The following is a 24,929-nucleotide window of genomic DNA, read 5'->3' on the forward strand; positions in this document are numbered from 1 at the left end:
GCCATAGTGGAGTTTGGAGTGTGACTGTTTGAGGTTGTGGACAGGTGTCTTTTATACTGATAACAAGTTCAAACAGGTGCCATTAATACAGGTAACGAGTGGAGGACAGAGGAGCCTCTTAAAGAAGAAGTTACAGTTCTGTGAGAGCCAGAAATCTTGCTTGTTTGTAGGTGACCAAATACTTATTTTCCACCATAATTTGCAAACAAATTCATTAAAAATCCTACAATGTGATTTTCTGGATTTTTTTCTTCCATGTTAATGAAAATTACAGGCCTCTCTCATCTTCTTAAGTGGGAGAACTTGCCAATTGGTGTCTGACTAAATACTTTTTTGCCCCACTGTATATAATTCAGTATGTTTAGCTGAGTGGAAAATGTAGTCTTTGATGAAGATAATTGCTTAATTAGTGCTGGGTATGTTCTGATGAGAGGGGTTCCCCCTTCCCAGTTCAAGGGGGGGAACCATTTTGGATTAAGCTGTTGATCGGGGCAGCATTGTTTTTAAGCTGTGCCCATAATGTATACTTTGAATGGCAGTACTGTTCTTTTTCTTCCTAATTCACTATGTAAATAAACACACTTGCACAGAAGTACTTTTGCGGCCCGCCATCTTTTTTATTTGATGGTTAGGTTTTTCAGTTTAGCCTTCTGGCCTACTTTACTTGACAGTAACAGAACTGTACATTTTAGGGTGGTCGTTTATTGCCCCCAGCACAAGGTGCACCTGTGGCCCACCTATCAGGTGGATGGATTGTCTTGGACATGGAGAAATGCTCACTAACAGGGATGTCAACAAATTTGTGCACAAAATTTGAGAGAAATACGTTTTTTGTGTGCCATAGAACACACCTTCCACATCATTCATTATTTTCTATAGAATCCATAGCCACTCCTTGATTATCCCTTACAAAATTCCTGGATTATAATGCTTTATTTAAGTGATAATGCCAGAGAAGCTGGTGTTTGGAGAATATATTGGCAAGGGTGTTGTTAGACCTGATATGAAGTCAAGGGCATTATCACTTTTATTTCAACTGGGGTACCAACATATTCAAATAATGGTTGACATATTTTAATTAAAAATGTTATTTTGATGCATTTATTCATACTATTTCATGCTTCCACAAATCTAGGGTTGCTACCCAAGCCGGCTGGTCTATGGTTCTATTGGTTCGTTTGACAGAGACGTGACCCAGTCGCTCAGTCTTTTTGTTCTGTATATATGGACGTGACCCAGTTGTTCGTTCTAAATGTTCCATTACCATACTGACTGGCTACGTTCTTATCACTTGCTTGCTAGCCAGCCAACTACGGCTAATTTACAGTCTCGTCAAACAGTGCAGTCAGAATAACAACAGTAGCTACATTTGCATTTGTTTAAGTTTTCTAGTGTTTTCTAGTGTTTTCTAGTGTTCTCTAGTGTTTTCTAAGACTGCAAACTATCTGCACTTCGTTTCGTTTTACATTTTTTCAATTGCCATTTCTTTGTATATATCCATAAAAATAATGCCATCTGATTCATGATTTTGACTGGCTGAGAAACGCTGCCTGTGTCTCGTCCCGACCCTACACGTTCATTACTAGGGGACAGCTGGAGATTGAATTTGAATATTGAAACAATGTTGCTAATGTCGGAGAGACAGACAGCAAGGTTTAAACTAATCTCCGTGAGAATTTCCAGATGCTTTTTATAGTGGAGATCAAATCAAATTTATTTATATAGCCCTTCGTACATCAGCTGATATCTCAAAGTGCTGTACAGAAACCCAGCCTAAAACCCCAAACAGCAAGCAATGCAGGTGTAGAAGCACGGTGGCTAGGAAAAACTCCCTAGAAAGGCCAAAACCTAGGAAGAAACCTAGAGAGGAACCAGGCTATGTGGGGTGGCCAGTCCTCTTCTGGCTGTGCCGGGTGGAGATTATAACAGAACATGGCCAAGATGTTCAAATGTTCATAAATGACCAGCATGGTCGAATAATAATAAGGCAGAACAGTCAGGTGGACTGGGGACAGCAAGGAGTCATCATGTCAGGTATTCCTGGGGCATGGTCCTAGGGCTCAGGTCCTCAGAGAGAGAGAAAGGAGAGAATTAGAGAATGCACACTTAGATTCACACAGGACACCGAATAGGACAGGAGAAGTACTCCAGATATAACAAACTGACCCTAGCCCCCCGACACATAAACTACTGCAGCATAAATACTGGAGGCTGAGACAGGATGGGTCAGGAGACACTGTGACACCCATCCGAGGACACCCCCGGACAGGGCCAAACAGGAAGGATATAACCCCACCCACTTTGCCAAAGCACAGCCCCCACACCACCAGAGGGATATCTTCAACCACCAACTTACCATCCTGAGATAAGGCTGAGTATAGCCCACAAAGTCCTCCGCCACGGAGGTCAAGTGTATAAAGTGCCTGGCTGGGCTGATGAGACAGTTGATTGTGCAGTCAGATGGAATAGAGTAAATAGGCATTTTAATGTCATAGATTTAGTTGGTGGTAATTTGTGGAATAGACACGGGCTGGAATGCGCTTTTAACCAATCAGCATTCAGGATTAGACCCATCCGTTGTATATAATTCACTATAATGAACTGTATATTTGCACAGTATAACTCAATGGATATAGTTAAACCTTAATGTTTGAGTTGTTTATGGGCCTAATTGACTCAACAACCAAAATAAACAAGTTTAGCTGTCTTAATGAACCAGAAAATAAATAGTTACTTCAAAGTTAGCTCGTTGATCCTGCTTTGTAGAAGACATCCATGCTCTCTAGCAATTCCTAAAACCTACAGATGTGTAGTTGTTCATAGCAAATAAAATAGATACACCACTTTTGGAATAATGTGAAGGGGTAGGCCTATAGCCTAAATTGAATTGTCAAGGCTTGCTTGAAGGCTAGTCTGCTCAGTTTAAAATCACCCTCGCTCTTTCTCTCTTCTCTCACAACCTGCCTGGATGAGATCAGTTCAATTTGGTTTCGCATATGGGATTTGATTGCCTTTTCGATTGGCATCAAGTCTGGCTAGACATTTTTACCCATTTGGCTATTCTCTGGATTAATTGCGTGCGCTTGAATCTGTGGAACCGTTTGAGGAAATCAAGCGATTTTTATTTTATTTTTGCGGTTCAAGTGGTTCAGTAGCCTATTCTCTGGCTCATTGCGATTTGTGTAGGTCGTGAAGCTTCGTCTGCCTGGTTATTTTTTTATACAGTAGCCTATATGGACTGGATACTCACATTTGCCATCTTTATTTTTCCATATTGAGCCATGTTGGCTTTGCGCAATATAACTTTTTTGTGCATGGGTTCTTCATCCTTCAAATGTGGTGTTTCTAGATTTGTATCATAATTCTGCGTTGGTTCGCCACTCATGCGCTATGGGAGGTTGAGTGAGTAGCAAATTAGCAGATTAATAGGTGTCCTATTCACGATTTGCCAAGTCTGTTTACAATGTACAATGGGGACTAAACAGACGAAGGGAGCCGCGTCGGACACCGGCGGGTCTTGCTCACTATTCAGCGCTTGGAGACGGACGCAGAGCTCGTTCAGCGGGTGGTCTTCGGGTGATCGGCTGGGACGCAGCGGGGCTCCTCCACCCTACCAGAAACGCATCAGTATGATCCAGGAGGTGTTTGTGATGGCTAGGGAGGGGAGACAAGAGGACGCCACGGAGCTGCTGAAGACACTCCGACAGGTGAGTTGTGTGACATAAAAAATCATGTCAGAATCAGTGTTGAGATAAAAAAAAATACAGCGTTCCATGTTAACACACACACACAGGATGTTTGTGACATTGCTGTAGGTGCTTGATTTCGTGGAAATCGGTATGAGGTGAATCACATGCTGACCCAGCTGGGACCCCGGGGAGGGTGTTGCTGCTTGGATTTGTACATTTGAAATTAGTGGAGGGTGCTTCATCCCTTCAACCCCCGACATATCTGGTTCTTATTCACTTGACTAGACGGCAAACAGAAGAAACCCGACCACAACGGGGAGGGACTGCCTTAACTTTCCAATAACATGCTTGTTTTTAGTTGCAAAATGTTTAGCTACGTTTTGCAGTAATGAATATGACCCTGATGTCGAGCCCATTGTGCCATGGCTCCCCCTCTCCACTGCATAGCTGCAATTCAATAGACCCCCGAGAGTATTATGAATTATCGAATGGATGCATATGTCATAACCAGTGTTGCCAACTAATTTTCAGGGTAAGTTGCTAGAGGCAGGTTGGGTTGTTGCTAAATAACGTTGTGATGTCATTGCGTGACAACGTAAAACAGACGTCATTACGTAGAATACACAATAACGTTACTCAAATTGATGGGCCATCATGGCAAAAAAATATGATTTGACGTTTATTCAGGTACAGACTCCCACTCTTTTCTGTACATTTTTGATTGAGACATGTTGATTGATGTTGTAAGTTCTGTTCAAGATCAAACATTCGTGAAAAAAGTTGACAGGGTAGTCTGAAAAGTTGCTAAATCGAGCAACAAAATTGCTCAATTGGCATCACTGTCATAACCCTGCAAAAGAGTTACACAGGATTTAACTCCCTCTATGTAGGTCTAAAAGTATCTACTACGTCATGTTTTCTATGGAGTTTTTCCGAGCCACCGTGTTTTGCTTGCCGTTTTAGGCTGGGTTTCTGTACAGCACTTTGACATCAGCTGATGTAAGAAGGGCTTTATAAATATATTTTTTTGATTTAAATAAATTTGATTTATGTTTTCCTTCGCTTTGTGTCCCATGATGTCCGGTGTATTTTCATGCTAATGTTAGCAGGCCAGCTGTAGAGCAGAGGCGTTGTTCCCTTTCAAATGGAGAATCCATTATGACGTGAATGCTGCTTGTCTCCTTTCACATCCCTGTGCACGTGTGCATTGCTAATCACTACTCTGCACTACTCTACTGCATCCCCACAAAACACGTTCATGGGTCGGTTTCACAGACACAGATTAAGGCTAGTCAAATCAAATGTATTTATATAGCCCTTCGTACATCAGCTGATATCTCAAAGTGCTGTACAGAAACCCAGCCTAAAACCCCAAACAGCAAGCAATGCAGGTGTAGAAGCACGGTGGCTAGGAAAAACTCCCTAGAAAGGCCAAAACCTAGGAAGAAACCTAGAAAGGAACCAGGCTAGGAGTCATCATGTCAGGTAGTCCTGAGGCATGGTCCTAGGGGTCAGGTAGTCCTGAGGCATGTTCCTAGGGCTCAGGTCCTCCGAGAGAGAGAAAGAAAGAGAGAATTAGAGAGCATACTTAAATTCACACAGGACACCGGATAGGACAGGAGAAGTACTCCAGATATAACAAACTGACCCTAGCCCCCCGACACATAAACTACTGCAGCATAAATACTGGAGGCTGAGACAGGAGGGGTCAGGAGACACTGTGGCTCCATCCGAGGACACCCCCGGACAGGGCCAAACAGGAAGGATATAACCCCACCCACTTTGCCAAAGCACAGCCCCCACACCACTAGAGGGATATCTTCAACCACCAACTTACCATCCTGAGACAAGGCCGAGTATAGCCCACAAAGTTCTCCTCCACGGCACAACCCAAGGGGGGGCGCCAACCCAGACAGGAAGATCACATCAGTGACTCAACCCACTCAAGTGACGCACCCCTCAAGTGATGCACTCAGCCCCTGTAATAGGGTTAGAGGCAGAGAATCCCAGTGGAAAGAGGGGAACCGGTCAGGCAGAGACAGCAAGGGCAGTTCGTTGCTCCAGAGCCTTTCCATTCACCTTTACAGTCCTGGGCCAGACTACACTCAACCATATGACCCACTGAAGAGATGAGTCTTCAGTAAAGACTTAAAGGTTGAGACCGAGTTTGCGTCTCTCACATGGGTAGGCAGACCATTCCATAAAAATTGAGCTCTATAGGAGAAAGCCCTGCCTCCAGCTGTTTGCGTAGAAATTCTAGAGACAATTAGGAGGCCTGCGTCTTGTGGCCGTAGCGTACGTGTAGGTATTTCCAGCAGAAATCAGCCCTTGCCTTGACAGGAAGCCAGTGTAGGGAGGCTAGCACTGGAGTAATATGATCAAATTTTTTGGTTCTAGTCAGGATTCTAGCAGCGGTATTTAGCAATAACTGAAGTTTATTTTGTGCTTTATCCGGGTAGTCGGAAAGTAGAGCATTGCAGTAGTCTAATCTAGAAGTGACAAAAACATAGATACATTTTTCTGCATCATTTTTGGACAGAAAGTTTCTGATTTTTGCAATGTTACGTAGATGGGAAAAAGTTGTCCTTGAAACAGTCTTGATATGTTCTTCAAAAGAGAGATCAGGGTCCAGAGTAACGCTGAGGTCCTTCAGTTTTATTTGAGACGACTGTACAACCATTAAGATTAATTGTCAGATTCAACAGAAGATCTCTTTGTTTCTTGGGACCTAGAACAAGCATCTCTGTTTTGACCGAGTTTAAAAGTAGAAAGTTTGCAGCCATCCACTTCCTTATGTCTGAAACACATGCTTCTAGCGAGGGCAATTTTGGGGCTTCTCCATGTTTCATTGAAATGTACAGCTGTGTGTCATCTACATAGTTAACATTATGTTTTTGAATGACATCCCCAAGAGGAAAAATATATAGTGAAAACAATAGTGGTCCTAAAACGGAATCTTGAGGAACACCGAAATTTACATTTGATTTGTCAGAGGACAAACCATTCACAGAGACAAACTGATATCTTTCCGACAGATAAGATCTAAACCAGGACAGAACTTGTCCGTGTAGACCAATTTGGGTTTCCAATCTCTCCAAAAGAATGTGGTGATCGATTGTATCAAAAGCAGCACTAAGGTCTAGGAGCACAAGGACAGATGCCATTAAAAGGTCATTTACCACCTTCACAAGTGCAGTCTCAGTGCTATGATGGTGTCTAAAACCAGACTGAAGCATTTCGTATACATTGTTTGTCTTCAGGAAGGCAGTGAGTTGCTGCGCAACAGCCTTTTCTAAAATTTTTGAGAGGAATGGAAGATTCGATATAGGCCTATAGTTTTTTATATTTTCTGGGTCAAGGTTTGGCTTTTTCAAGAGAGGCTTTTCTACTGCCACTTTTAGTGTGTTTGGTACACATCCGGTGGATAGAGAGCCGTTTTATTATGTTCAACATAGGAGGGCCAAGCACAGGAAGCAGCTCTTTCAGTAGTTTAGTTGGAATAGGGTCCAGTATGCAGCTTGAAGGTTTAGAGGCCATGATTATTTTCATCATTTTGTCAAGAGATATAGTACTAGAACACTTGAGCGTCTCTCTTGATCCTAGGTCCTGGCAGAGTTGTGCAGACTCAGGACAACTGAGCTTTGAAGGAATATGCAGATTTAAAGAGGAGTCCGTAATTTGCTTTCTAATAATCATAATCGTTTCCTCAAAGAAGTTCATGAATTTATCACTGCTGAAGTGAAAGCCATCCTCTCTTGGGGAATTATGCTTTTTAGTTAGCTTTGCGACAGTATCAAAAAGGAATTTCGGATTGTTCTTATTTTCCTCAATTAAGTTGGAAAAATAGGATGATCGAGCAGCAGTAAGGGCTCTTCGATACTGCACGGTACTGTCTTTCCAAGCTAGTCAGAAGACTTCCAGTTTGGTGTGGCGCCATTTCCGTTCCAATTTTCTGGAAGCTTGCTTCAGAGCTCGGGTATTTTCTGTGTACCAGGGAGCTAGTTTCTTCTGAGAAATGTTTTTAGGGGTGCAACTGCATCTAGGGTATTGCGCAAGGTTAAATTGAGTTCCTCAGTTAGGTGGTTAACAGATTTTTTTCCTCTGGCGTCCTTGGGTAGACAGAGGGAATCTGGAAGGACATCAAGGAATCTTTGTGTTGTCTGTGAATTTATAGCACGACTTTTGATGTTCCTTGGTTGGGGTCTGAGCAGATTATTTGTTGCAATTACAAATTTAATAAAATGGTGGTCCGATAGTCCAGGATTATGAGGAAAAACATTAAGATCCACAACATTTATTCCATGGGACAAAACTAGGTCCAGAGTATGACTGTGACAGTGAGTGGGTCCAGAGACATGTTGGACAAAACCCACTGAGTCGATGATGGCTCCCAAAGCCTTTTGGAGTGGGTCTGTGGACATTTCCACGTGAATATTAAAGTCACCAAAGATTAGAATATTATCTGCTATGACTACAATGTCCGATAGGAATTCAGGGAACTCAATGAGGAACGCTGTATATGGCCCAGCAGGCCTGTAAACAGTAGCTATACAAAGTGATTGAGTAGGCTGCATAGATTTCATGACTAGAAGCTCAAAAGACGAAAACGTCTTTTATTTTTTGTAAATTGAAATTTGCTATCGGAAATGTTTGCAACACCCAGGCCTTTGCGGGATGCACGGGGGATATGGTCACTAGTGTGGCCAGGAGGTGAGGCCTCATTTAGCACAGTAAATTCATCAGGCTTAAGCCATGTTTCAGTCAGGCCAATCACATCAAGATTATGATCAGTGATTAGTTCATTGACTATAACTGCCTTTGAAGTAAGGGATCTAACATTAAGTAGCCCTATTTTGAGATGTGAAGTATCATGATCTCTTTCAATAATGACAGGAATGGAGGAGGTCTTAATCCTAGTGAGATTGCTAAGGCGAACACCGCCATGTATAGTTTTGCCCAACCTAGGTCGAGGCACAGACACGGTCTCAATGGGGATAGCTGAGCTGACTACACTGACTGTGCTAGTGGCAGACTCCACTATGCTGGCAGGCTGGCTAACAGCCTGCTGCCTGGCCTGCACCCTATTTCATTGTGGAGCTAGGGGAGTTAGAGCCCTGTCTATGTTGGTAGATAAGATGAGAGCACCCCTCCAGCTAGGATGGAGTCCGTCACTCCTCATTATTAGTCATGGCCTGAATAGCATGCTCAATGCAGATTATCCATAGAAAGTGTTTCTTAGTCCACAACTACACTTAATCTGTGTTCTGGAAACTGGTCCTCGATGTAGCCTACTGATTTACTTTCCCTGGGAGACAACATCTGCATCCCTATGGGCCCTAGTCAAAAGTAGACTACATAGGAAATAGGATGCCATTTGGGACATATTCTGTTGGAGATGGACAGTCATTTTGCATGCAGATGTTCTCTCCCAGGGAAAGTAAATCAGTAGGCTACATTTAGACACACCTTGATTTAGTTTTATTTTCTGTAGTTATATTGAACGGGTAGGGCAGACAGGTAAGGTAGGATAAATGTGAGTCAGAAAGACAGCGTACTCTCTTTCAACTACACTGTATCCATTATGTTTTTAATCAAGGGGAGAATCCGGACTTCCACTTAAATCACATTTTGCTGTAGTCTCCCATTGACATCAATGTATGACTAAATGAAAACTTAAAAATGCACTCCAGGAACTTAAGCACAACAATTTCGTAACATATAGTACAAATTGCATTACCAAAATATCATATGAATTGCAAAAAAATAAATAAAATGCATTAAATTTTTTGCAGGATGTAGCAGCATACAAAATGGATGACGTAGTACACAAAAAAAATTTCGGCTTGTGAGCACCGCTTTCAAAACTACTGGCTGAAATTATACAAAGGTTTGAGAGTTCATCTTTAAGTGGAAGTTAAGGTTTGCCACCAAGTGAATTCAATGTAAACAGTTAATCCCTTTTCCCCTGGCTGTAGGATCTAGGCATGGAGTCCACGACTCTGGACGATGTTCTGTACCGCTACGCCAGCTTCAGGAACCTGGTAGATCCTATCACCCACGACCTCATCATCCACTTGGCCAGATACGTGACCTGCCCCAAGACGGTGGGACCATCTTTCTCTCTCTCTCTTTCGCACACACAATTTCTCCCTCTCTCTCTCACACACAAACACACACACACACACACACACATCTCTCCCTCTCTCACACACACAGTGTGTTATGGACCTTTGCTAAAGTATGTCAGCAAAATTACATTTGGATGAGTGTGTTTATCGCATGAATGCATAGCGTGTGTGATTGTGCATCCATGTGAGTGTGTGTGTATGTTTTAGGATACACGTATAGGGGAAGTTCCCATCTGCAGTCAACTCCAATTTATCAACTTTAAATTGGACATGGCTGGGGCAAAGATTGAATTGTGCTCACTGATTTACTGAATTACAATTTCTATTTGTTACTTCACAATAATTGTGTTTCAGTGTTCTAAGAGTTGTCACCGTGAGCCAATTAGGAATGTCCAAGATGAAAAGCCATAGAGGGTTGAGTTCAGACACACATGCTTGCAGAGACTGAACTACACAGTACCAGTCAAAAGTTTGACAACACCTACTCATTCAAGGGCTTTTCTTTATTTTAACTACTTTCTACATTGTAGAATAATAGTGAATACATCAAAACTATGAAATAATACATATGGAATCATGTAATAACCAAAAAAGTGTTCATATGGCTGCGATCCCCGTACAGGGATCAACATCAGGGGAAATTTCAGAGTGACAACTAAAAATACAACGTCGTATCATTAAACATTCTTGAAAATGCAAGTGTCTTACACCCTTCAAAAGATTAGAATCTTGGTAATCAAACTACGTTTTCTGATTTAAAATAGCTATTACAGAGAACAAATACCATGCTTTTGTTTGAGAAGAGCAATCAACAACAAAAACATTTTCCGCCATGACAGTTTTTACACATTCACATCTGAAGGCTTATATTCTGTTCTGATATCTTGCTCTTATTTCTCTTCCTGAGGGTCCCAGTGATCAAATGAAGTGCCGTTTTCTTTGAAAAAATCTATTTTTAGAGCCTAAATCGAAACATTTTGTAAACCGTTTGTGCCGTGAATTCCATTTCTATCAATTTTTTACGGAGCAATTGACGTAATTACACACAGTAGACAATCGTTTATCTAGTCAGGGTTGGTTTCAGTGCATTCCTCTGGATGTTTGCAACACAGCCAAACACGATTGTTTTTTTGCGGGGAGTATTGACCAAAGTGAACTGATTTGAAGACAACGAGCAATGACTTCATTGCGCACCAATTATTTTAGCGAAGCTTCGTTGATTGACTGTATTTCTGCCCAATGACCACTGATCTTCTTGAAATCTAGCTGGGTAGATAGCCAATGAGCTGAGGTAAACGCCAGTATGTTATGGGTTGGACCACCATTCCTTGTTTGTAATTGCACGCGTAACGAACTCCATTCTCGCCTTGACTATCAGAGGGCTTAGATTTTTTGTTTGAGGAATCTTTGAGTGTTATGATTCAAACAGGAGCTGAGGAGCTGTTTCTGCAAGGACAGGACGTACTTCTGGACGGGTAAGTGCTAATGCCGTTTTATGAAATATATATATATTTTTTTTTTTTTGCAAAAAAAAATCATTTGCAGTTTGCAATGAAATGTGTGGTTTGTTTGGGTGTTTGTTTGGGTGTGTGTGTGTGTGTATATATGTATGTGTGTGTGTGTATATACAGTGGGGCAAAAAAGTATTTAGTCAGCCACCAATTGTGCAAGTTCTCCCACTTAAAAAGATGAGAGGCCTGTAATTTTCACCATAGGTACACTTCAACTATGACAGACAAAATGAGGGGAAAAAAATCCAGAAAATCACGTTATGTGATTTTTAATGAATTTATTAGCAAATTATGGTGGAAAATAAGTATTTGGTCAATAACTAAAGTTTTATCTCAATACTTTGTTATATACCCGTTGTTAGCAATGACAGAGGTCAAACGTTTTCTGTAAGTCTTCACAAGGTTTTCACACACTGTTGCTGGTATTTTGGCCCATTCCTTCATGCAGATCTCCTCTAAAGCAGTGATGTTTTGGGGCTGTTGCTGGGCAACATGGACTTTCAACTCCCTCCAAAGATTTTCTATGGGGTCTATGGGTATGATCTGGAGACTGGCTAGGCCACTCCAGGACCTTGAAATGCTTCTTACGAAGCCACTCCTTCGTTGCCCGGGTGGTGTGTTTGGGATCATTGTCATGCTGAAAGACCCAGACACGTTTCATCTTCAGTGCCCTTGCTGATGGAAGGAGGTTTTCACTCAATCTCACGATACGTGTCCCCATTCATTATTTCCTTTACACGGATCAGTCGTCCTGGTCCCTTTGCAGAAAAACAGCCCCAAAGCATGATGTTTCCACCCCCATGCTTCACAGTAGGTATGGTGTTCTTTGGATGCAACTCAGCATTCTTTGTCTTCCAAACACGATGAGTTGAGTTTTTACCAAAAAGTTATATTTTGGTTTCATCTGACCATATGACTTTCTCCCAATCTTCTTCTGAATCATCCAAATGCTCTCTAGCAAACTTCAGATGGGCCTGGACATGTACTGGCTTAAGCAGGGGACACGTCTGGCACTGCAGGATTTGAGTCCCTGGCGGCGTAGTGTGTTACTGATGGTAGGCTTTGTTACTTTGGTCCCAGCTCTCTGCAGGTCATTCACTAGGTCCCCCCGTGTGGTTCTGGGATTTTTGCTCACCATTCTTGTGATCATTTTGAACCCATGGGGTGAGATCTTGCGCGGAGCCCCAGATCGAGGGAGATTATCAGTGGTCTTGTATGTCTTCCTGTGGCAAACCTCTTAAAGGTTAGGAGCGTTTGTCACAAATTAAGTGGTAAACTGTCACCAAATCACCCAAGAATGAGAGTTCTTTCGAACCTGTGTGTTTGTTTCTCCGTCCTGGTCCACCCAGGCTGTAGGAGAGGTCAAGGATAGCAGGGTTCGGTACACAAATCGGGTTCTCGGTAGGTCCAAGTCCAAACGCCAACAGGTAAGTCCAAAACAATCCAGCTCATACACGGTAAATCCAGCCAATCTCTATTGTCTCTTTCTCTATTGTTCATAGATCCTTCCAGCACTCTCTCTCTCTCTTCCTGGTTTTTCTTGACCCTTTATCTGTGTGTCGGCTCCACCTTCTGAGGGTTCCCCTTGCTTCTGGGACTTGTAGTTTTGGCGGTCGGCCATTTTGTGATCTGTAGTTCTGCCAGGGGTGGCCATTTTAGTGATCGGGCAGAGCCCGTTTATTAGTTCTGCTCTCACATATCTGCCATTTATCACTCGACCCCCTTCTTTGCCACACTTCCATTTCCTAATAATTGCTCCCACATTTGATTTCTTCAAACCAAGCTGCTTACCTATTGCAGATTCAGTCTTCCCAGCCTGGTGCAGGTCTACAATTTTGTTTCTGGTGTCCTTTGAGAGCTCTTTGGTCTTGGCCATAGCGGAGTTTGGAGTGTGACTGTTTGAGGTTGTGGACAGGTGTCTTTTATACTGATAACAAGTTCAAACAGGTGCCATTAATACAGGTAACGAGTGGAGGACAGAGGAGCCTCTTAAAGAAGAAGTTACAGTTCTGTGAGAGCCAGAAATCTTGCTTGTTTGTAGGTGACCAAATACTTATTTTCCACCATAATTTGCAAATAAATTTATAAAAAATCCTACAATGTGATTTTCTGGATTTTTTTTCTCATTTTGTCTGTCATAGTTGAAGTGTACCTATGATGAAAATTACAGGCCTCTCTCATCTTTTTAAGTGGGAGAACTTGCACAATTGGTAGCTGACTAAATACTTTTTTGCCCCACTGTTGCTGTACCGTGATATTTGCACTGCTACTGAGTAAACCTCCAATTGTTCTCCACTACCCGCTAGAACCTTGTTGTCCCAGTGACATGCAGACCACCCCTGTCCACCTGGATCCTAGGGCCTTTGAGAGATAGTGACCCATCCTTTGAAAGAGTACACAGTGCCACCTACAGAACAGAAGCATTTCTAACTCCCCCACCCCGAATATACTGTATACAGCTATTCAAAAAATGTATATATAAAAAAATTATTACATCTCTCAATTTATTTCCACAATTAACAAATCATATGCGTAATAATGTTGGCACTTCCTGCAAAGGATTATTACCTATAACCAGGACTGACATTACAAAAAAATATTATTTGACTTTCCAATCAGTATCCACAAACAGACAAAATACATCCTCTGCAAGCAAACAATTGTGATTCATCCTATCCTTTCCCTAACAACATTACCTCATAGCAACAGATGTGGATACATACACACACACACTCCCCACCCCTCCCCCACAAACAACGACAAGCTCAGATGTTCAACAGTTGTTCCAACCCCGAGCCCAACTCGAGAAGACTTGATGTGTGAATGCATATACAGTGGAAGCTGTTTGAGAAGGCATGCCAAATTGAGCAGGAATGGGGAGATTTGATTAAACAATTTCTAGTCCTATCTGATGGAGCTCAGATACACCCTTTTCTCTGCAAAAACACATGCTGGTCCCCCGTTGTGACCATTTTCCCAAGCAGCACTCTGCAGTCAAATAATTAGATTATTTTGTCGCCAGGGCCACTAATCTCCCCCCTCTGATTGTCCGAGTGTGACCCCCTCCCCATGGGTTACTGCAGCTAGTGTTGCCAGCACTGCCACTACCTGGGTGGAGTTACTCCACCAGAATTCTCACCAGCTGGGTACGAAGTCGTCAAGGTTCTCATTAGCAGCTTTAAGAGATTCCTTGTGTATTTGTAATTTACGTTTTTATTAGGATCCCCATTAGCTAATGCCGTGAAACTAGTTAATCTTCCTGGGGTCCAACACCAATTAACAAGACATTACAAACAACCACAAATCAAGACTTCACAAACATTCAACAAGTAGACAATACAGACAATTGAAATACCTGACAGGAAACACATTTAACATTCAGTTGATGCTTTCTATTTCCTGTCCAGTCACATGGTGGATTTGAAGGTGGATTTACTTTATGCCTGAGAAATATGGATTGGTAAAGAGTTCCATTCAGCTATGGTTCTATATAAAACTGTAGATTTAAGGCGATTTGTCCTTGGCTTGGGTTGTCTTAGCTGCCCTGAATTTGCCTGTCTGGTTTGGTGGTTATGCATGTTGCTAGTATGTACTAACTGTCCTGAAAAATACAGTTTTTTAAAAAAATATTACATTCCTAAAGAAAATCAGAAGACTGGGTAGTCATTCGTTTTTAACGTGAAGCCATGAGAGATTCTGATGCATTTGGATAATATTCATATGGATAGAGCAATGAAGAGATAATCTGGCAGCCCTGTTTTGAGCAATTTGGGGCTTTTTTTAAGTATCTTTCTTTGCTGCAGATGACCATATAACTGGACAGAGATTGAATCACCTGATTCAGTGTGCTAGATGTTATATACTCTGAACATTTTCTTTTAACCAATCTTAATATTATCTATGTGTTCTGACCATGATAAAGCTGCATCCAACATCACGCCTATTAGTTTTTTTTTTTTCACTTGCTCAACATGCATTCTATTCGTTGACAAATTCAATTGGGGATCATCAGAAAGCATATATTTTGAACCTCTCAGCCTCCAGTATTTATGCTGCAGTAGTTTGTGTCGGAGGGCTAGGGTCAGTCTGTTATATCTGGAGTATTTCTCCTGTTTTATCCGGTGTCCTGTGTGAATTTAAGTATGCTTTTCCCTTTTCTTTTCTTTCTAGGTTCTGGCCTTTCTAGGGAGTTTTTCCTAGCCACTGTGCTTCTACACCTGCATTGCTTGCTGTTTGGGGTTTTAGGCTGGGTTTCTGTACAGCACTTTGTAACATGTAAAAAGGGCTTTATAAATACATTTGATTGATTGATTGACATTTTGTTTTAGAAATGTTCAACACCAATGTATTCATATCAACTCACTCAGACACCATTCTTAGTTCACTGCTCAGTACATCTGTTCGCTCATTACATTCTGATCCTGCACTATACATTGTAAATTCATCAGCATACATGACCACTCTTGCTTTGTTCATTACTGAAGGTAAATCATGAGTAAAGATAGAGAAGTGGGCCTAGGACTCTTCCTTGAGGAACACCACAGTGGATATCTGTACTGTTTGAAAAGCAAACATTTAAAGAACACTTTTTGCCTTCTACTGGATAGATAGCTTTCCATCCAGTATAGAGCTGCAGACTTAAAACCATTACATTTGAGTTTACCTAGTAACAGTTCATGATCAATTCCATCAAAAGCAGCATTAAAATCTAGCAACACTGCACCAACTAACTTCCTGTCATCCATAGTCTTTAACCAATCATCTGTCATTTGTGCTAAGGCTGTACTCGTAGAATGCCCTTCTTTGTATGCATACTGGAAACCCATACTGGAAACCCGTTACATGAGAAATAATCCTTGATTTGTACAGATACAATTTTTTCCAATAATTTACTTAACGCAGGCAGCAAGCTTATTGGATGACTATTAGGACCAATGAATGCAGATTTGTTTATCCTTAGGTAGTGGAATAACCTTTGACTCGTTCCAGACTTCTGGGTACACCCTATACATCAAGCACTTTTGAGAGATTGGGGTAGATATTTGATTAGCCTTAACTCTAAGCAATTTGGCATCAAGATTATCTGTACCAGTTGACTTGTCATTTGAAAGAGACAGCAGCATCCTTTCTGCCTCTTCCCTTTCTACTTGAAATTCAGACATACATTGCCTCTCCTTCATGATAGTCTTTTATGAGGGTATATGACATGGAGCCATCAGTTGGAATCACAGCATTCCTCAACTTGTGCAATTTGCCTGTAAAATATTCATTAAAGTAGTTTGCGATGTCATGTGGTTTCGTAATAATTATACTCTCTGATACAAAAAAAGAGACGGACAAGTTCGAATTCCTACCCATAATAGTGTTCAACGTTCTCCACAGCTTTTTCCCATCACCCTTTGCTTCATCAATTTTGTGCTGATAGAATCCCTTCTTTCCTTTGTTTAGCTTGGTCCCAAGATTTCTTAATTTACAATAACTTTGCTTATCAAACAGAGTGCCAGATTTATCTTCTACTTTTTTCGCATACCGTTGAATCATTAAATTTCTCCGCACATCATCAATCAATGGAGCACTGTTTGACCTCACAGTGCATTTTCTTAAAGGGGCATGCTTATCAGCTATACTCGTAAATAATTTCATAAACAAATTTAATGACATTTCAGGATCATCCTAACTACACACTTTTAATCATTGCACATTCTTAATCTCATCCACAAATGAGTCCTGATTGAACCCCCTGTAAGGCCTGCGGTAGATTACCTTAGGGGAAGCCTTTGGTATTTAAGTTTTCCTAGTGCAACCAAGTTATGATCACTGCAACCTAGTGCCACTGATAGAGGTTTAGAACAATGTTCAGCCATGTTAGTAAAAATGTGATCGAATAAAGTTGATGATGTGATACCAGACATATTAGTGTATGTTCTGGTTGGCAGGTAGCCTAGTGGTTAGAGCGTTGGACTTGTAACCGAAAGGTTGCAAGGTCGAATCCCCGAACTGATGAGGTCAAAATCTGTCCTTCTGCCCCTGAACAAGGCAGTTAATCCTAGGCCATCATTGAAAATAAGAATTTGTTCTTAACTGACTTGCCTAGTTATGATCACTGCAAGGTAAAAAACAAAATATCACAACTTCGGTCAGGTTACAATATAAATACTTTTGGACAGTTGGTGTTATAGGAATATTGATTTTTATATCTCCCCAAAAATATATTTTCGGGGGGGGGGGGGGGGGCTGGAATTACTTGTCTGTCGCTCCTCCTAACTCCTTGGGAAGGAGGGTCAACAATCAGTTTGTCATACCTCCGATATGCTATGTCACCTCGTTCTCTTGCAGCCTTCATAGCTGGTATTAGTTCCTTTTTTGATGGACTGCGTCTGAGAAATCCTCATTGATGAAGATGAAGGACCCTTTAATGCGTTTGGCTTTTTCAAAGACTGCAAGCTTATCCTTGAAACTGAGGAATTTTACTACAATTGGCCTGGGTCTGGTTCCATTGGCATCATGAGTGACCCCTGGTTTCCCAGACCGGTGAGCACGTTCCAGTTCAACCTATTGATCCAATTGTAGCTCTTCAGAAAACTACTTTCGAACTTTGTCCTCTGATTCAGCCCATGTCTCACTTTGGCTCTCCTGTATTATGCTCACCCATCCGGGGATTTTTAAAGTTATTTCAATAAAGTAGTTTGAATTGAATATGCTTTGAAAGCAGTGCTAGCTAGCTAAGGTGTTTTACAGTTAGCAACCACTACGACACTCTTTTGCTAACTACCGTAGCACTGTCCTGTCAAACACCTGTCTCCAAAAATGACTGTCTCCAGTTGTGGTAGCCTGTTGCCATCATGTTTGGCCTCTATTTGTGGATGTTATTGGTCAAAGGCCTCTTCCCCCGTCCAGAATGTCCACTGTGTGTGAATCCTCCTCAGAATCATCGGTCAAGACAGAGGTGTGTTTCAGGGATTGATAGTAGCCTCAGTCAATATCTGGCAGGGAAAGAAAGCACCCTGGGCTACATGTCAAGGCTGTTATGAAAAAGAAAGGTCCAATAACATCACTCGCTTGCCTTAGTTCTCTCATTCACTCCCACTCACTTCTACATTTTCTCTCTTCCGCTTCTTTCACTCTCTTCTCAGGAACAGGATTTCCTGGGTGCTATGGAGAAGGTGTGTCGTCAGTTGATGTACCACCTGAGCCCTCACTCCCAGTGGCGCAGGCAGGGGCTCCTGAATAGCAAGCCTCAGCCCAGGTGAGTCCCATTGGGAGGCTAGTTAGGACAGGCCACTGGCCTACAAAAGGACACCTGCACTCATGCACACACATTTGTATATTTTGTATTTATTAGGGATCCACATTAGGTGCTGCCAAAGCACTTACATTACATATAAAACAAAATCTAAAACAGTACATCACTACATATGCACAATACAAAATGTTTAATACCATCATTTGGATTAATCCCCTCTACCACACGGAAACCCACTAATCTACTGACGGAACGCAAGAGTTGGCTAATAACAGACCTCCATCCTATGCTAGCTTGCTCCTATGCTAGCTTGCTACCGATTTAGCTGTCTAAATCGGCGTGACCCCCAACCAACCTCTCCACTCACTGGACCCTTTTGATCACTCGACTGAGCATGCCTCTCCTTAATGTCAATATGCCTTGTCCATTGCTGTTCTGGTTAGTGTTTATTGGCTTATTTCACTGTAGAGCCTCTAGTCCTGCTCATTATACCTTATCCAACCTATTAGTTCCACCACCCACACATGCAATGACATCTCCTGGTTTCAATGATGTTTCTAGAGACAATATCTCTCTCTTCATCACTCAATACCTAGGTTTACCTCCACTGTATTCACATCCTACCTTACCTTTGTCTGTACATTATACCTTGATGCTATTTTATCGACCCCAGAAACCTCCTTTTACTCTCTGTTCCAGACGTTCTAAACGACCAATTCTTATTGCTTTTAGCCGCACCCTTATGCTACTCCTATACTCTGTTCATCTGGCGATGTAGAGGTGAATCCAGACCCTGCAGTGCCTAGCTCCACTCCTATTCCCCAGGCGCTCTCTTTTGACGACTTCTGTAACCGTAATAGCCTTGGTTTCATGCATGTTAACATTAGAAGCCTCCTCCCTAAGTTTGTTCTATTCACTGCTTTAGCACACTCTGCCAACCCAGATGTTCTAGCTGTGTCTGAATCCTGGCTTAGGAAGACCACCAAAAATTCAGACATTTTAATTCCAAACTACAACATTTTCAGACAAGATAGAACTGCCAAAGGGGGTGGTGTTGCAATCTACTGCAAAGATAGCCTGCAGAGTTCTGTCCTACTATCCAGGTCTGTACCCAAACAATTTGAACTTCTACTTTTAAAAATCCACCTCTCTAAAAACAAGTCTCTCACCGTTGCCGCCTGCTATAGACCACCCTCTGCCCCCAGCTGTGCTCTGGACACCATATGTGAACTGATTGCCCCCATCTTTCTTCAGAGCTTGTGCTGCTAGGCGACCTAAACTGGAACATGCTTAACACCCCAGCCATCCTACAATCTAAACTTGATGCCCTCAAACTCACACAAATGATCAATGAACCTACCAGGTACCTCCCCAAAGCCTTAAACACGGGCACCCTCATAGATATCATCCTAACCAACTTGCCCTCTAAATACACCTCTGCTGTTTTCAACCAAGATCTCAGCGATCACCTCATTGCCTGCATCCGTAATGGGTCAGCGGTCAAACGACCTCCACTCATCACTGTAAAACGCTCCCTGAAACACTTCAGCGAGCAGGCCTTTCTAATCGACCTGGCCGGGGTATCCTGGAAGGATATTGATCTCATCCCGTCAGTAGAGGATGCCTGGATATTTTTTAAAAATGCCTTCCTAACCATCTTAAATAAACATGCCCCATTCAAGAAATTTAGAACCAGGAACAGATATAGCCCTTGGTTCTCCCCAGACCTGACTGCCCTTAACCAACACAAAAACATCCTATGGCGTTCTGCATTAGCATCGAACAGCCCCCGTGATAAGCAGCTGTTCAGGGAAGCTAGAAACCATTATACACAGGCAGTTAGAAAAGCCAAGGCTAGCTTTTTCAAGCAGAAATTTGCTTCCTGCAACACTAACTCAAAAAAGTTCTGGGTCACTGTAAAGTCCATGGAGAATAAGAACATCTCCTCCCAGCTGCCCACTGCACTGAAGATAGGAAACACTGTCACCACTGATAAATCCACCATAATTGAGAATCTCAATAAGCATTTTTCTACGGCTGGCCATGCTTTCCACCTGGCTACTCCTACCCCGGTCAACAGCACTGCACCCCCCACAACAACTCGCCCAAGCCTTCCCCATTTCTCCTTCTCCCAAATCTGCTCAGCTGATGTTCTGAATGAGCTGCAAAATCTGGACCGCTACAAATCAGCCGGGCTAGACAATCTGGACCCTTTCTTTCTAAAATGATCTGCCAAAATTGTTGCCACCCCTATTACTAGCCTGTTCAACCTCTCTTTCGTGTCGTCTGAGATTCCCAAAGATTAGAAAGCAGCTGAAGTCATCCCCCTCTTCAAAGGGGGTGACACTCTTGACCCAAACTGCTACAGACCTATATCTATCCTACCATGCCTTTCTAAGGTCTTCGAAAGCCAAGTCAACAAACAGATTACCGACCATTTCGAATCTCACCATACCTTCTCTGCTATGCAATCTGGTTTCAGAGCTGGTCATGGGTGCACCTCAGCCACGCTCAAGGTCCTAAATGATATCTTAACCGCCATCGATAAGAAACATTACTGTGCAGCCGTATTCATTGATCTGGCCAAGGCTTTCGACTCTGTCAATCACCACATCCTCATCGGCAGACTCGACAGCCTTGGTTTCTCAAATGATTGCCTCGCCTGGTTCACCAACTACTTCTCTGATAGAGTTCAGTGTGTCAAATCGGAGGGTCTGCTGTCCGGACCTCTGGCAGTCTCTATGGGGGTGCCACAGGGTTCAATTCTTGGACCGACTCTCTTCTCTGTATACATCAATGAGGTCGCTCTTGCTGCTGGTGAGTCTCTGATCCACCTCTACGCAGACGACACCATTCTGTATACTTCTGGCCCTTCTTTGGACACTGTGTTAACAACCCTCCAGGCAAGCTTCAATGCCATACAACTCTCCTTCCGTGGCCTCCAATTGCTCTTAAATACAAGTAAAACTAAATGCATGCTCTTCAACCGATCGCTACCTGTACCTACCCGCCTGTCCAACATTACTACTCTGGACGGCTCTGACTTAGAATACGTGGACAACTACAAATACTTAGGTGTCTGGTTAGACTGTAAACTCTCCTTCCAGACCCATATCAAACATCTCCAATCCAAAGTTAAATCTAGAATTGGCTTCCTATTTCGCAACAAAGAATCCTTCACTCATGCTGCCAAACATACCCTTGTAAAACTGACCATCCTACCAATCCTCGACTTTGGCGATGTCATTTACAAAATAGCCTCCAATACCCTACTCAACAAATTGGATGCAGTCTATCACAGTGCAATCCGTTTTGTCACCAAAGCCCCATATACTACCCACCATTGCGACCTGTACGCTCTCGTTGGCTGGCCCTCGCTTCATACTCGTCGCCAAACCCACTGGCTCCATGTCATCTACAAGACCCTGCTAGGTAAAGTCCCCCCTTATCTCAGCTCGCTGGTCACCATTGCATCTCCCACCTGTAGCACACGCTCCAGCAGGTATATCTCTCTAGTCACCCCCAAAACCAATTCTTTCTTTGGCCGCCTCTCCTTCCAGTTCTCTGCTGCCAATGACTGGAACGAACTACAAAAATCTCTGACACTGGAAACACTTATCTCCCTCACTAGCTTTAAGCACCAACTGTCAGAGCAGCTCACAGATTACTGCACCTGTACATAGTCCACCTATAATTTAGCCCAAACAACTACCTCTTTCCCTACTGTATTTAATTTATTTATTTATTTTGCTCCTTTGCACCCCATTATTTTTATTTCTACTTTGCACATTCTCCCATTGCAAATCTACCATTCCAGTGTTTTACTTGCTATATTGTATTTACTTTGCCACCATGGCCTTTTTGCCTTTACCTCCCTTATCTCACCTCATTTGCTCACATCGTATATAGACTTGTTTATACTGTATTATTGACTGTTTGTTTGTTTTACTCCATGTGTAACTCTGTGTCGTTGTATGTGTCGAACTGCTTTGCTTTATCTTGGCCAGGTCGCAATTGTAAATGAGAACTTGTTCTCAACTTACCTACCTGGTTAAATAAAGGTGAAATAAATAAAAAAATCATACAACAATATCCCAATGTATGCGTATGCATGTCTTTGTACCTTTGTGTGTCTCTTCACAGTCCCCGTTGTTCCATAAGGTTGTAACGGTTTTGACTTGAGGTTATTTTTTTATAGGGGTGCCAGGTAGGTTGTGCCTACCAGAGAAAACATTGGTTTCTCCTTTTGTTGTTTGGGAGGGAATGAGTCCCATCTGGTCCGTCAAGTCTACACCATACAAAGGACTTATGTAAACGTCAGAAGGGAAATCAACTTTTCATAAACCCTTAAAACATTGAAAGAACTTCAAAAACAACTATTCTTTTGCGTGGGTTGTATTAGCAACATCAATGGATTACACACACATAATAATATAACACAATGAGTTCTGGTTCCTCCAGAAATGTCCTGTACCTCGGGCCTAAAAAGAGTCCCGCCCGGTAAGGAGTTCAGTGAACTCAAGTGACTTGTCACGCAATGTTGGTCCGTTCATTCCGTGTAGCGTAAACCCAGTATTAAATCATACAATCAATATAACCATTTTACCACAGAACTTTAAAGCGTATCTGCTTTTACTAATTCCTCAACTACATCTAACTACATAAATCATCACCGTATACATCATATCAAAACAAATGAAATACCGTATACAAAAAAGGTAGTAGTCAGTCGGTCAGTCAGACAATCCAATCCGCCACCAGATCTCCAGCGGAGAAAGGCCACGAAGAATAGAGAGGAGTAGTCCACGGACGCAAAGAGTGGATCCGATCCTGGGTAAACTCTCAGGCTACAAAACACACGTTTAACAGCAGCAAAACAACCGGAATAGAGAAGCTTCGGGAACACATCCTCAGTCACGTCTCCATCACAAACGCCACTTTTGCGCAGCTGATGCTGGCTATTTAATTGGGAATTAAAGGGAAAGCACCCTATTGGAAGGAGAAGCACTGAGACGGCTCAAAATAATTCAGGGCCGTCACACACCCCCTCCCCTGGAAAAAGCCGACCATTGCCCTGGAAGGCACATCTTGGTCGGGGTAACCGAGAAAGGTCTCCTCATCACTTTCCTCTACAAAAATTCTCATGACTTTTTGGAGCTCACGCTCCTCAGCTGAGGGGTCACAGGCCTTAAGGTGTGAGACTTCTGGGTCTGGGAATCCGAGAAAAGTCTCCTCACTTTCCTCTTCAAAGATATCCAAGATCTTGCGGCGCTCAATCGCCTCCAATTCCTCAGCCGAGGGGTAACAGGCCTTAAGGCGTGAGACATGGACAACGCGCATATCTTCACCTGTGTCCTCTTTCACCACTCGGTAGTTCAAAGGGCCCATCTGCTCCACAATCCTATATGGTCCTTGCCATTTAGGAGCGAGCTTGGCAGAGAAGAATTGTTCAGCTTTCGAGTAAGGATGAGAGCGAAGCCACACCCGATCACGAAGCTGAAACTGCATGTCTCGTCTGTTCTTATCATAATTTCTCTTCTGCTTGAGTCGAGCCTGGGTCATGTTCTTTGAGACAAGAGCTCTCAAGTCATGGAGATGGACTACCTGGTCATAGCAAGCAGCGTCTGGCGTAATCTGCTGGGGCTGTAGCACCATATCCAAGGGTCCTCGGAGGGGACGACTTAGGTTCAGCTCTGCAGGTGTGACTCCAGTGGACTCTTGCACAGCAGAATTCAGGGCAAATCGAAACTCGTGAAGGTGCTTGTCCCAGTGTTTGTGCTGGGTCCCTACATAGGAAGCAATCATTGTCTTCAAGGTTCGATTTACTCTCTCAGTGAGATTGGTCTGTGGGTGATAGGCCGTGGTCAACTTCTGTCTCAGGTTCCATCTTTGGCAGGTCTCCTCAAAGAGATCAGAGACAAATTGGGAACCTCGATCAGACAGGATGTAATCAGGCACTCCCCAGCGAGTCAGGATCTCTTTCGTAAGGATGTTAGAGACGGTCCTTGCTGTGGCCTGACGCAGGGAAAAGAGTTCCACCCACTTTGAATAATAATCAACAAACACAAGCATGTACACATTCTGATTGGAGCTTCTAGGAAATGGACCCATCAAATCCACTCCTAGCATTTCCCAAGGTCGGGTAACCACCGTTTGCTGCAACTTGCCAGCAGGCTTTCTACCTTCTGGTTTGTACATTTGACAAACCTGACAGTTTCGGATGTGTGACTTCACATCCATGCTCAGATGTGGCCAGTACAGTAACGCTTGCAACCGCTTGTAGGTTTTGAACCTGCCCAAATGACCAGCTAATGGGTCTTCATGGAAATGTTGAAGCAGTTGTAGGCGTAGAGTTTCA

The 24,929-nt window shown here is 42.7% G+C and overlaps 1 protein-coding gene across 1 annotated transcript in view; it reads left to right on the forward strand.

Moving 5' to 3' along the window:
- The first annotated feature begins 3,265 nt into the window (after window positions 1-3,265).
- LOC110533468 (leucine-rich repeat-containing protein 75A-like) overlaps window positions 3,266-24,929 on the forward strand; it is a 38,716-nt gene continuing 17,052 nt past the window's right edge. Inside the window, exons 1-3 of the mRNA XM_021617702.3 lie at window positions 3,266-3,707; window positions 9,665-9,793; window positions 18,462-18,574. Of these exons, the coding sequence (XP_021473377.3) occupies window positions 3,471-3,707; window positions 9,665-9,793; window positions 18,462-18,574 (479 nt within the window). The 5' untranslated portion in view covers window positions 3,266-3,470. The remainder of the gene's footprint in view (window positions 3,708-9,664; window positions 9,794-18,461; window positions 18,575-24,929) is intronic.

This window comes from Oncorhynchus mykiss, chromosome 10, assembly GCF_057628025.1.
Source record: "Oncorhynchus mykiss isolate SJ-2025 chromosome 10, ASM5762802v1, whole genome shotgun sequence".
Taxonomy (NCBI): Eukaryota; Metazoa; Chordata; class Actinopteri; order Salmoniformes; family Salmonidae; genus Oncorhynchus; species Oncorhynchus mykiss.